The following is a 13,808-nucleotide window of genomic DNA, read 5'->3' as shown; positions in this document are numbered from 1 at the left end:
TGAGTAGTGAATTGCACAGCTCATGTCAAAGAGAGAGCCCCCTCCCCACTATAACTAGTGACTGTTGACACAATATTTATTCATTCCACGTCCTTCAGCCTTGGCAGCACACTTCAAAACACAACTCAAGAATGAGGAAGCAACAGAGAGTGGGACAGCCACTCTGCACTGTGAGCTGACGAAAGCCGTTGACTCTGTTGAGTGGATGAAGGATCAGATGGTGCTGAAACAGAGCAACAAGTACAGAATGAGACTAGAAGGGCGCTTTGCAGAACTCACCATCCAAGATCTGGAGCTGACAGATGCTGGGAGTTACACCTGTGTGTGTGGAGATCAGAAGACGACTGCAGCTTTAAAAGTGAATGGTAATCGAGTTTATGTGCATCAAAATAGCCCGTTAACATGTAGGGTCAATCCAGCTCTACTGCTGGTGCTCAGTGTGGATCCATTGCTGGTCTGTTAGGGTTTCTTGTTTTGCTGCAATTCCCACATATCTTGATGTGCACAGCAATACATTTACCTCTTCCTGCAAACACCCTCATGTTTCTGCTTTGTTTTATACACAGTGCTCTTTCTCTTGTTGATTGCCGCAGATTTAGCACACGTGCAGCTGAACCTTGCATTCTCCTTCTTCTAGGGGTTTGTTGCCACATGCCTCTCAATAACATGGAGCTTTCTTATGCAATAATCTGTTAACTCCCCTGAGTCCTCCCATGGTTTGACCCTTTCTCTCTGTCCATATTGCATTCTTCAGCACTGCCTGTGTTTTTCCAAGAAGAACTAAAAAGCAAGGAGGCTACAGAGGGTGAGACAACCACACTTCACTGCAGGTTGAGCAAGGCTGCCTCAGTGGAGTGGCAGAAAGGTCAGAGGGCACTCAAGCCAAGTGGCAAATGCCAAATAAAACAGGAAGGTCCATGTGCTGAGCTGGCCATCTGTGATTTGGATCTGGCAGATTCTGGAGACTACACGTGTACATGTGGGGGCCAGAAGACCACAGCTCACCTGACAGTGAATGGTAAAAAAGATTTGTGCAATATATGCCTTAAATCAAACAGGGTCTTCCTACAGCCTTCTTTTTTAGCTTTCTAATGAAATCCAATAACCACTTTCTCATACTCACAAATCAGGACATGTTTGGCATCTCATTCCTCTTAACTTTAAACCTCCTTTTGGTGAATATGCTAGTACTTTGTCCTCCTCACAGGAGAAGAGCAAACCCACTCAAATGTACATTTTCCCCAGGTCAGTTACAAATTTACAACCCATAGATTTTGGAATGTCTCATAGCATTGTTATGGCACTTCTTTTTATCTCCTGAGAAACTGGTTATGACGTTTTCACTTGGTGTTGATCCTGAGACCCAGAGATTCTGTGTTAGCTAGAGCCATGATTTTGAAAGTGGGAGGAGAGCCACATGGCTGTTGCGAGGGGGCCAATCAGGACTGTGGCACACTTGGAGGAGGCATTTAGCCCTTTCATGCCACAGTCCCGACAAGAACAGCTCCCCTCAAGTTGCTCTAGTAGGTCCTGAGAGGGAAGTTTCCATTGATGCCAATGGCATAGTCTAGTACAGCAACTAATCCAGATAAACCACCCTGTATCAGCCCATAGTAAACTCATGATTTCTTGCTAAGAGAAGAACAGTTCATGGTTCCGACCAGCTGTGTTTTGATCCACACCTGTTCCATATTACATTCATTCTGCAGTCCTTCCTATACTTTTCACCAAGCCCCTGAAAGATGAAGAAGCTACAGAAGGCAAAAATGTCACTCTGCGATGCGAGCTGAACAAAGCCTCCACTGTTGTTGAGTGGAAGAAAGGACACAAGACCCTCAAGTCAGGCAGCAAGTATAAAATGAGATGTGAAGGTGCCATTGCTGAGCTGATAATCCAAAACCTGGAAGTAACAGATTCTGGAAGTTATAGTTGTATATCTGGAGAGCAGCAGACCATGGCATCCCTAGAAGTCAAGGGTAAAAATTCTACATAGTTCTGCTATTGTGTCTTTGCTTTGAGTAGATTCCCATAACTTCCCAGTCTGGTGGATCTGCCTGTATTCTCAGTCTTCATGGCATCAAATTAATAATCTAAAAATGAGACTCTGTCTTTAATGCCGAGGAACCCCCCTCTTCAGAGTCTGTTGTTTTATTCTCTCAGGGAATGCTAACACCACAGACAGAGCTTGATAGTTTTTGGAACTATTATAGTATGTGAGACTCACTGAAATTTCTGAAGTTCATATTAGTTGAAAGATTCTTTACTCAGTTTCATTCCTGTCTTAATTAAACCTTATTTTTAAGGATGCTTAACCAGGCATATAAGAAATCCCTAGGAAGACTTGACATGGTAACATTTGAAATATATCATTAAAACAATAAACTGCAACACATGCTAACTTCTCCATCAACAGCCAACTCAACTGATGCCTTAAAAATCATTCTAAAGAAAAATGTTCTTTCTCAGAATATTTGTGAGAATAAAGTTCCACTATTGTGGGGCAGGCCATCCCATGAACAGGAAACTCAAGAGGTACTCAAGAAGCCAGGGGAGTATATAAAAGGAGAAAATCCCTGTAGGCAGATTAGAATTCAGGGGTCCCTGGTACCACCCTGACCTGCACCTATTCATCTAGGGGCATTGCTAAATTCCACATCTCCCCTCTCCATCGTTGTGTTTCATCTCTCTAGGGAGGTTCAAGCAACCAGTGTTTCCTTAACAGGTGATGCATTTTGCAGTCACTAAATGATGAGAATCCCGTGGTTGCATGAAAGGGTAAATGTGCAGTGAACTCAGATTCCTTTCCGTCCTCAGTTTATTTTTTGCACTCTGTCCTTATTGCCATCCTCTCAGCCCTGCCCGTGCTTTTCAAAGAAGGACTGAAGAATAGGGAAGCTGTAGAAGGGGCTACAGCCACTCTGCGCTGTGAAATGAACAAGATTGGCGCTGAAGTGAAGTGGACTAAGGGATCCCAAACTCTCAAGCAGACTGACAAGTACAGGATGAGGCAGGAAGGTATTGCAGCTGAACTGCTGATTCGTGATCTGCAAGTGGAGGATACAGGAGATTATACCTGTGTTTGCGGAGACCAGAAGACAACGGCCATCGTGACTGTCCATGGTAACCAAATGTTCCACATTACAACAGTGATGTTTAAGGATTTTCCCTCTGTCAATATTTCTTTGTTTGTTGTGTTGTTTTGACACATTGCTTTTCTCCTTTGTTTTCGTTCTGTCTGTTTCCTTGTTGGTGTTTGTTAAAATACGTTGCTATTTGTTTGTCTTCTCTCGTGTTGGCAAGAGTAGTCCAACTTCATCCTACATACTACTGCCAGTGTTTTCCACTTAAGACCTAGCTATAAACATTTGCACTTGTGTTATCTACCTGCAACACCAGAACAACTTCTCTGCACAATGCCAGATAAATGAAATGGCACACACACCTGTGCAGTGTCAAGGATGCTTCATCCTGTTCGACTGATTGCTGGTGGTGCTTTGGAGGTCTCCATTTTCTTGGTCTGATGCTTCAGTACTGACCCACATATGCAAGAAGAAATCCCTGGAATAAAAAGGTGTATAAGTGAAGGAAATTCCCTTCACCCTTTCTTTTGCTGGGGGCAGATTCCTCCAGCTGCATGGTAAAGGCAAATTGGGGTTTCTGCAAGTAGAGAATTGGTGATGGATGGTTTATGGGGAATTGGGTGCACTGAATGAGGGCATCTGACTTCCAAAGGCATCCCTTACAGATAGAGCCATGATCTTGGGAAAAGATAGAAATGTGTGAAGCACCTGTGAGAGAGGAGAGCTGGTCTTGTGATAGCAAGCGTGATTTGTCCCCCTAGCTAAACAGGGTCCACCCTGGTAGCATTTGAAGGGGAGACCACATGTGAGCACTGTAAGATATTTCCCTCAGGGGATGGAGCTGCTCTGGGAAGAGCAGAAGGTTTCAAGTGCCCTCTCTGACTTCTCCAAGATAGGGCTGAGAGAGATTCCTGCCTGCAACCTTGGAGAAGCTGCTGCCAGTCTGTGTAGCAGACAGTACTGAGCTAGATGGAATAATGGTCTGACTCAGTATATGGCAGCTTCCTATGTTCCTGTGTTTGAAAGGCTGACTGCCAGCACTGAAGGATCCATTACATGAATCCAAATAATTGAAGAGCTTCAGTAATGTACTTGAACCTTTGTAGTGGGGCTGGCCTCTACAGCCTGAAACCATCTCTAGTAGATTCTTATCCTGACAAATCTTGAAAACTCCAGTGGTAACTACTTTATCACTTCCTAAACCATCCCTTACAGATAGAGCCATGATCTTGGGAAAAGGTAGAAATGTATGAAGCACCTGTGAGAGAGGGGAAGCTTGATTCCTTAAGTCATTTAAGTGTGGTGTCTTGGATGCTATGGTTTTGGTAGAGTACTGTCTTGATTCTTCATTCTTGATTGCCCACTGGTCCAAAACGTCACAATTCCTTACCATTATAATCCAGCTATCTCTGACCAATGCTTTCAACTACCTTCCTTGCTTTTGCTCAGTCTTTCTCCAACTCTGGAGTACTTTCTTCTTTGAAACCATCTTTGTTCCTTCACAAACTATTTCCTATTGCAGGATCAAAATGCCAAAAGAAAAAGAAAAGAGAGAGAGAGAGAGAGAGAGAGAGAGCCAATGTTCCACAGAATTGTGAAAATTGAACAGCCCTTTAAGTTCAAATGGATTGAAAACCAACCTGTAGAGTTTTTACCTGGAAAATTCCAAAAATATATTAAAATCCCAGTTCTAATTGCATTGCAGCAATGGTGAATGAAATTGAATATACTGGTTATAAATTATCTTGGCAATCGTTGTGAGGCATGTTGAGTTGGTCTGTGCCATTACACATCAGCATCAATCACATGCCAGTGTCTCCATGCTGGCTGCCCCTTGGCTGTCATCTCATCCCATTGCATCCTTTTCTTTCTGCTTCGTTGAGGCCATCTATGACAGCCTTTGTTGCTGCCTGAGTCCCAAATAAGGTAACTGACCCATACTAGGGTGTCCTGTATTGGTTTGCTGGACCTTAGCCTGGTTATGATGTTCTCTTGGCCCAGTGATCACTGTGCTCCATCAGAAATGCTAATTTGCTGATATGGAGGCTCTTAAAATCAAGCTTTAAGAACGTAAGAGTATGTTGGAAAGGAATTCTCATTCTGGAGGCGCAGCTGCCAGTTTATCAATAGTTTTCCCATTTCCCCCTGCTAACTGAACAAAGGAGCACCTTTTAAAAGTGGTGATTCTCTTTATTTAGCAGGGGGAGAGCAACTGGTCCTATACATCCCAAGCACAGCATCCCTCCAGTGGCTGTTGCTGGCATCTATCTTATGAGCTCTTTGGGAACAGGGAACCATATTTATTTCTTTATTTTTATTTTTCTATGTAAATCATTTTGGGGACTTTGGTTGAAAAGCGGTAGATAAATATTTTAATTTAACGGTACAGTATAGAAGATAAGATTTCCAGTAAAAGGTGCAGAGCAGGTCCAGAGAACTCATCATTTTGCATATAGTAGAGTTTGACTTAGAGGAAATCAACCAACTCATGAGAGCTTCCATAGATACTTGTTTTTTCTACAGTTGCACATGTCACTTTTATTGCCAGGGTGTTTTCAGCTTTCCAATTGTCATGCAAGACAGATGTCTCTCATTGTCCATGGATGCTAGAAGAAAGCAAACCAACTCCTCTTTCAGATGGAAGTAGCCATTCACTTAGAGCTCAGCTGCATGCAGCAAGGAAAAAAGGTGAGGTGAAAGCAGTTCAGAATTGGCCATTTTAGGCAATACTCAAGACTTTAGGTCCTGGAAATATTTTGTGTGAAGAGTCACAGCATATTAGAGGATTGTCTTATGTAAGATATTTATGTAAGGCCTTAGAAAGCATCCTGTCAGGCAACAAATGTGGTCAAAAGGATATTGACACAAATCCATAAACTTATGGGAAATATCAACAGTCTGCCTATCTTCATATTCCATTACAGTTTAGCCTGATAATGGCCAAAACCAGATGTTTCCAAGGAAGCAGATGTTTCAGTGGTACAAATCTGCATATGGCCAATTGCTTGTTCATTCTTGAATTGCAGAAGCTTTTGAAGGGCTGAAGACAATATACATCATCCTAGCTTGGTGACTTTTCTCAATTTTTTCTTGCATTCAGGATTGGTTCTAGCTCTATATTCCTGTACTTGCATCAAGCCATTTTAAAATGTGTGTACAGAATGGAGTTGTTGTTTTTTTTTAAAAAAAAGTCCAACAATACAGGTTGTGTTGGAAAGATTAGATGCTTGATCTGACATGCAAAATACAAGGAAATTGCAGTTCTGTGTGAAAGACTCATGTCTGACCCTTGTAACAATGCAAATAGCCTGATCCTTATCATGACTTACGTGGAAAGAAGTCCCAGTAATCTTTGCAGATCTTACTTAGAAATAAGGGTCCCTCCCTAGACTTATAGTCAAAGACTCACTTCTTTAGCTGTTCTCTATTATAGGATTGTTTATCAGGCTTTCTGCTTCTGATATAGTTCTTTTTAATTCTATTGTATCAGCTGATTGCTGCTTAAATTCCCCTTTACTGTTTCTTCTTGAAGTTTCCCCATTGAATTTTATAGGATTCATGATCTTTTCCATTTCGGGGGTGGTGGTGGTGGAGGAATCTTTGCTGGCAGCATTTTCTCCTTCTTTTACTGATGTTTTGTGTGATGTTTACATCTCTGTTTCATTTGTGGGGATGTTGAATACTTGTCAAGAAAGAATTATTTGTGATGAGAAATATGTGTTGATTTTCTGTGTGTAATGGTTGTACTCTGAAATACAATGAAATGAAATAGCCATTAATTATTTCATTTCAGCAAATGCCTGGGGTTGGCATTTCAATGTATGTATTTTTTGTCTTCAAATGTTATCTTTTGTTGTATTGCCAAATGCTGTTAAAAAATGGAAATATTAGAAAGCAGCAATATGCCAACATTTCCTTTTTACATTAATGGTTCCAAAGCTGGATTTTTAATGTGTCAAATGTCAAGGTCAAATTGAAATGTAAAATATCAGTGTTCGGGGATTTCAGAACCTTTGACATTTTGATTTTTGGCATATTGTGAAATGGCATTGCTCTTTCAGAAGAGTTTTAAATGTGGTTCTGTCCTTGGGGAAAGGAAGCCACTGGGCACTACCAGCAAAGCACTGCTCTCTGAAAAGCCTCCATTGACTTGAATGGGGCTTAACAGGATTGTGCTTGATGGAGTGTCCATGGGTTCTGGAGTATGTGAGTCGTCATGACACACTCACTGTCAATATTACACTCCTCAGCACTGCCTGCACGTTTCCAAGAAGAGCTCAAAAGCAAAGAAGCTACAGAAGGTGGGCTGGCCACCCTGCACTGTGAATTAAGCAAACCTGCCCCAGTGGAGTGGAGAAAGGGTGAAAGGCTGCTCAAGCCGAGTGACAAATACAAAATCAAGCTGAAGGATAATGTTGCAGAGCTGACCATCCACGACATCACAGAGCAGGATGCTGGAGACTATGCTTGCGTGTGCGGGGATCAGAAGACTTCTGCATCTCTAACTGTGCGTGGTAAGTAGACGTACGTAGGAATGTGAGGTTGCCAACGTCGTATAATCTGTCATTACATCTAGCTTCTCAGGTCACCTGATATATAAGCCTCTGCTCCAGAGTGATATTTATATTCACTTTATAAGGGGGAATTGTCCTGTTTATTTCCCCCTAGACATATTAGTGTGGAAGGATCTCTCCCTCCAACAGTGTGCTAAAATTGCTGTGAATAATTTTACTTTAATTAATGCATAGCATTAGAGGGCAAGTCATTGGTGAGCTCCTGTGGCAAAGAAAGAAAGTAATTGCAAAGGGATATTTTTCTTCTAATTAGTATATTTTACCACAGTGTATATATGAACAAATAACAACTGCAAACCAGGTGAAACACGGAAACATATAGTTCTCCCATAAACTACACCGAGCTGTAGTTCTGAGTGGTACACTATCTATTTTGGAGACCAAATGGTCTTACTATACCTTACTAACTGTTCTGGTGAGCTTTGGATGCTGTCACGATGAGCAGAACAGCGGTGGACCACTGGATTGTGAGAAAGAGGTTCACAGTGGTTAACCCAGTCTACCCATTCTCTCCCCCACTCTCTCTCACGATAGATAGATATGGGCAGCCTTTGCATGAAACACAGAACCGCGGGTCCAATGGAACTGTGGTTCTGCGCCTCCTGCTCCCCACACTTCTCCCATCTGAATCCAGACATTCAGAAGAGCTGCCTCTCTGCAGACAGCGAGACTGCAGAGAGGTGGGGGAGCTGGCTGTGTGGGCTTCCTTCTTGAGCACAGCCAATCATGCCAGAGTTTAGGGAGGAGCTTTCTGCCTCAATTCTGGTTCCAGGGCCAGCAGCCTGTGGTTCTAAATTCAGACGTATCACAGGCTGCCTGGAACCTTGGGTTGCGGAGATGAACAGTGACGAACCTCACTACAACCCGAGGGTTCAGGATTGAAGTTCCAATTCTGAACCCTTGTTTTTGTCACTGCACCTGACTGAGGTTCCCAGTTTTCAGACATAACGTCCACGGAACTGCAGGCCTATTCAACTGCTGTTCCACATAACATGTGGATGCGGCCAGAGCGAGCGAGCATGAGTGGGAAGGAATGACCTCCTGATAGGATTTTTTTTCTTTTTTGCTGTCATTGACATGAAGCTGGAACAAAGTCATCAGTGGTAGATTCACTAGGAGCACAAAGAATCGCACATGTTTGCAGAATGATCAAGCTAATGACAGGGTTGTTTTGCAGAGTAAAATGCAAAAAAAATAAATACACAGTATATTTTATTCTGGGAGCTGGGCAGAAGGGGGAGTATAGAGGAAAGGAGTAAGATCTAGAGGCTGAATAGTATGGAAACAAATGGAATCTTTTGGGTGGCAGGGTGGGAGAGACCTACTCACAGCCTTCTTGCATGGAAGCCAAAAGTAGCACAGTGGGCCTGAGGAGACTGCACTGTGTTTTTTGAAGGGTAATTGAGGAAACAAAGTTGTACTCATCTACGGTTGCAAACATGACATGATCTCTAACCTAACATGAGCCCAATCAAGAAATTAGCATGTCACTCAGTACATAACTCCAGAATAAGATTTCCATTGCTGTTCAATGTGGCTCAGTCTTCATTTGCCACATCACTTCTCCCAAGCATATTTTATATGCTCACATTTTGTCAGAACACGCTCAAGTTGCAAAAACAAAGAAAATGCATGTGGCTGGTAGAGCACATGATGAAATCTCTGCAGAAGATATAGCCATTGAATTACAACGCCAATCCAGTCACTATGAACACAATGAAAATATTTTATAGGATATATTGCTACAGAAGGAAAGATTTGGAAGCTCTCCTCAAAGAGGATACACTACATGTTCTCCAAGTTTTTCTACATGGTTCTTCACATTTGAAGATACCACTTGCTTTTATAAGAATTAACATGGGACTAACATTTGGACACTTGATAAACCTTTTCGAAATAGTTATTCACCATGTTTCTGTTGTGAGTTATGTAATGATAGTGTATATACTATTAATTGTATTGTGTAGCGTGTTTTTTTTAACTAGGTCAGATATTTACTGTATTTCATGTTTTGACTAGTATTTTTATCTCATATTTGAATATTCACTATTACTATTCTTACATGATTCATCAATTCAAAGTACAGTTTTCTTATTATACTTCATTTTCTTGTTTCACTCTGTTCATAGTAATTGGAGCTGTTGTTTTGCAATTTGAGTTCTGTGTCCCAGATCTCTTTATGTTCGTTGTATGGTGACGATATAGCCATGCCATACTCACATGCAAAGTAAACCTCAAATGCAATCCCTTTTTAAGGGATTAATCCAACCATCAAACCACAGCAGGATGACCAGGTCCCTGTATGTGGGAAGTTCAAGGAACAAGGCACTGTCCGGCTTCAAGACCCAAAACTGAAATGGGAGGCCAGATTTCTTTCTAGTAACATGGCATATTTAAGCTTCAGTAGGAACACCTCAGTTTTCTTCCAGAACAGATACCTCCTAACTGTTTAGTTGCCAAATAAGCCAATAATGTAAATAGTAGGGTAGTTGGTGGATAAGGCAGATCTCCTGGAGTCTCCCAGCTATGATGACCATTTGTATTTAATGTGCTCTGTGATCTTCAGCCCTCCCTCCACATTTCAAAAAAGAGCTGAAGAACCTGGAGGCTGCAGAAGGGGGAGCCGCTACTCTGCACTGTGAGCTGACCAAGACTTCAGCTCCCGTGGAGTGGAGGAAGGGCAACCAGGTGCTCAAGCCAAGCAACAAATATGACATGAAGCTGGAAGGCATCCTGGCGGAGCTTGTCATTCACAGCTTGCAACTGGCAGATGCTGGAGAGTACAGCTGCGCGCTTGGTGACTTGAAGACTTCGGCTTCCTTAACAGTGAATGGTACTTGGAAGGCTTTTCCCCCCCTATTTCCCATTGTCAGATACAGAACAAGTGATATCAGGAGAACAGCCATCCATATTTTTCTTTTCTCATCTGTTCTGTCTGTGTAGCTGTAAGATAGGGGTTCTCAAACTTGGCAACTGCCATCTGGGGAATCAAATATGAGAACCTGGGGGCTCCAGTTTGCCATAACAGCCCCATGGACGTTTACTAACTTTTATAGATGAAGTAGGATCTCTTTTATGCCCTGATCCAAGGGAGCAGCCATAACATTTTAGAATTCAGAAAAAGAAGAGTTTTGTTCCCACAAGGATTCATTTAACACAGGGGAAAAGGTACATACAGTGACTTTGGCTAAATGAAGTTCCACACAAGGGGGGTTCTGCCCTATTGTCCTTTCTCTAATGCTGCCTTCCTATTGCACATCTGTTGCCTGTCATGTATGGTTTATATATCTAACAGGGCATATTCCTTGAAGTAATATTGATGCAATAAAATTAGATTATGTACAAGTTTGTAGTGATTCTACTGGTATGTTGATTATTTTGCTGTGGATCAGCAAAGAGATTTGTGAAGGTACAACTTTATACTTCCTCCTGTCTGCAAATAAAATTTTTTCCTGTGGAGGGTTTAGCATTGCTTCAGATACACAGCCTAAAAGTCACCCCAGTTCCTCCAGTATTTGTGCCAGGAAGTTGCATTGTCCAGATGCTAGCATTCATATACTTTGTTCATTCTAAACTTCTCAGCTCTCCCTGCCCTCTTCAAGAAAGGCATGGAGAACAAAGAGGCCTCAGAAGGTGAGAGTGTGGCTTTCCACTGCGAGTTGACAAAAGCCGCTCCAGTAGAATGGAGGAGGAAGCACAAGACACTCAAGCCGAGTGACAAATATGAAATGAGCCAAGAAGGTGCTGTCTTGGAGCTTGTTATCCTCAGGCTAGAACCTAAAGATGCTGGAGACTATTCCTGCATGTGTGGTGACCAGAAGACCACTGCAACTCTGACAGTGCACGGTAAATCAGAATGCCCTGCATGAAACATTGAGTTGGTCTGGGAAACCCTGGTCTTCCCTTCTGCATTGTCCCTTGGATTGATGTCAGATTGTTCTTTGTGATGTGCTTTGTCTCCCGATCTTCCTCTGAGTCAGTGGAAACTCCGTTGCATGTCGCTGCACTCATTTATCCCCTTGGTCTACTTGCTGTTTTGCTAGTTCAAGAGCAGTGGTTTTCAAATTGTGTTCTGGTGAACCCAGGAGTTCTTCAGAAGCTTATCAAGGAGTCCTTAATGAGAAGACTTGTAACAGCTGACAGGTTTCTTTGAAAGACAGGTTCTCAGCTACTACCAAGCTTCCCCATTGGATGTGTTCTAGATCACACTAACAGGGTCACTTGGTATCACCATGAAGGCCTGACCAGAGCCCAACATGTGTGCTCTAGAATACCTTTCAGAATCTCTGCAACACACAAGTGTTTGGTGGCAGACAGACTGATATAGAAAAGGTTCCCTGGAATTGAAAACCACAGTTCCTGAGCATGTTTGGTATCCTTAAGTTATTCTCCTTACTGGAGGACCCTATTGTTTTCCTTTACTTATTCCTAGTTTGTCTGGGCATGGGACAACCAGTGGTTTAGCAAATATTTGTGTGTTGAGTCCATGTCTGTAGTGTTGTGACTTTATTTCAGCTGAAAAGAACAATAGCACAACATATGAAAATATTGGTGATACTTGTTCCTTAGCCCTACCTGTGCTTTTCAAAGAAGAATTAGAAAGTGCAGAAGCCACAGAAAGTGGGACAGCGACTCTGCACTGTGAGCTGAACAAGGGTGCTCCAGTGCAATGGAAGAAGGGCAGCCAGTTGCTGGAGCCCAGCGAAAAATACAAAATGAAGCAGAAAGACACTGCGGTGGAGCTGGTGATCTATAACCTGGAAGAGGATGATTCCGGCAATTATACCTGCGTGTGTGGCAGCCAGCAAACCACAGCTGCTTTAACAGTTCATGGTAATAGCAAATGTCGAATTATGTGTATCGTTTGCTACCATCAGTTCTCCCGTGTGTGTGTTTTGTATGTGATGTATCTGTCAGAACTGGTCCTCAATCCCACTGTCATGTCAACCACAGTTAATATATGTACCATGTATCTATGTGTTAACGGTTTCCACGTGTTGCGTCCCTCAGTTCTGCCAGCCCTCTTCCAAGAAGACCTGAAGGGTGAAGAAGCCATGGAAGGTGGAACAGCCACTTTCTGCTGCAAACTGTCTAAGGTCGCTCCAGTGGAGTGGATGATGGGGCAGTGTTTGCTCCAGGAGAGTGCAAAATACAAAATGAGGCAGGAAGGCTCTGTTGTTAAGCTGGTGATTCAAGATGTGGAGCTGACTGATAATGCTGAATATACCTGCATCTGTGGAGACTACAAGACAGCCGCTTCCTTGATCGTGCATGGTAAAGCAACCTAAACAGATGGTCACCTACAATCCTATTAAATGCTTATTCTCTGGAGTTAGATTTAATATCTATAAATTAGCATTTGTCATTCAGATCTATAACACTTCTGTGGTATTGTCTCTGTGGATTGTTGGACACGGCCTATCAATGTTTCTTCAGCACAAGAGCTGTTGAAATAAATGGCATGCTTTTGCTTCATTTCAGTGGTATTGCCATTAGATAATTCTCTGTGGGGCAAAAATGTCTTGTGAAATTTCCCATTGGCTCTGGTAGTTAATCTAAATCACAAGGACAGGAAGTGTTGTATGCCAACGAGGTGTCACCTCCAGCCTCAGAGGCAAGATGCCTCTGAAGACCTGATGCAGGGGAGCAATAGCAGGAGAGAGGGCATGCTTTCAGCCCTTGCCTATGGGCTTCTCAGGGGCATCTGGTACGCCACTGTGGGGGAAAAGGATGCTGGACTAGATGAGCCTCCGGCCTGATCCAGCAGAGCCGTTCTTGGGTCTTTATACTTGTTTTTAAAATGCGATGTTTTCATTCTGTGATCCTCAGCCTTGCCTGCACGTTTCAAATGCAACCTGAAGAACATGGAAGCCACAGAAAGTGGTGTGGCCACACTGCACTGTGAGCTGACCAAGTCTGCACCAGTGGAATGGAAGAAGGAGCACCAAGTGCTCCAAGCAAGTGAAAAGTATGTCATGAAGCAAGAAGGCGTCAGTGCAGAGCTGGTGATCCATGACCTGGATCTTCAGGATATGGGAGACTACACCTGTATATGTGGAGACCAACAAACCACAGCTACTTTGGCAGTCAATGGTAAACTATGTGTTGCAGATTAGCCCCTCATAATCTACCACCAACTTTGCTAATTTCACCC

General features: G+C 42.8%; 1 protein-coding gene across 22 annotated transcripts in view; it reads left to right on the top strand.

Annotated features, from left to right (window-relative positions):
* The window catches only part of OBSCN (obscurin, cytoskeletal calmodulin and titin-interacting RhoGEF), a 287,341-nt gene that overhangs the window by 107,335 nt on the left and 166,198 nt on the right, over positions 1-13,808 (top strand). For 11 of the 22 annotated variants that reach the window (XR_008309945.1, XM_053262303.1, XM_053262302.1 and 8 more), the window contains exons 37-46: positions 99-365; positions 755-1,018; positions 1,710-1,976; positions 2,854-3,120; positions 7,331-7,594; positions 10,221-10,487; positions 11,237-11,500; positions 12,224-12,487; positions 12,665-12,928; positions 13,484-13,747. The exons of 1 other annotated variant lie outside the window; for it this stretch is intronic. Coding sequence is in view for 20 of the 21 variants with exons in the window: in XM_053262303.1 (XP_053118278.1) it covers positions 99-365; positions 755-1,018; positions 1,710-1,976; positions 2,854-3,120; positions 7,331-7,594; positions 10,221-10,487; positions 11,237-11,500; positions 12,224-12,487; positions 12,665-12,928; positions 13,484-13,747 (2,652 nt within the window). In the remaining variant the exon portion in view is untranslated. The remainder of the gene's footprint in view (positions 1-98; positions 366-754; positions 1,019-1,709; positions 1,977-2,853; positions 3,121-7,330; positions 7,595-10,220; positions 10,488-11,236; positions 11,501-12,223; positions 12,488-12,664; positions 12,929-13,483; positions 13,748-13,808) is intronic. 10 more of the 22 variants (XM_053262318.1, XM_053262317.1, XM_053262314.1 and 7 more) reach the window with 8 other exon arrangements.

The sequence above is a fragment of the Hemicordylus capensis genome, chromosome 6 (genome assembly GCF_027244095.1).
Source record: "Hemicordylus capensis ecotype Gifberg chromosome 6, rHemCap1.1.pri, whole genome shotgun sequence".
Taxonomy (NCBI): domain Eukaryota; kingdom Metazoa; phylum Chordata; class Lepidosauria; order Squamata; family Cordylidae; genus Hemicordylus; species Hemicordylus capensis.
This window is presented reverse-complemented; position numbering and strand designations above follow the sequence as displayed.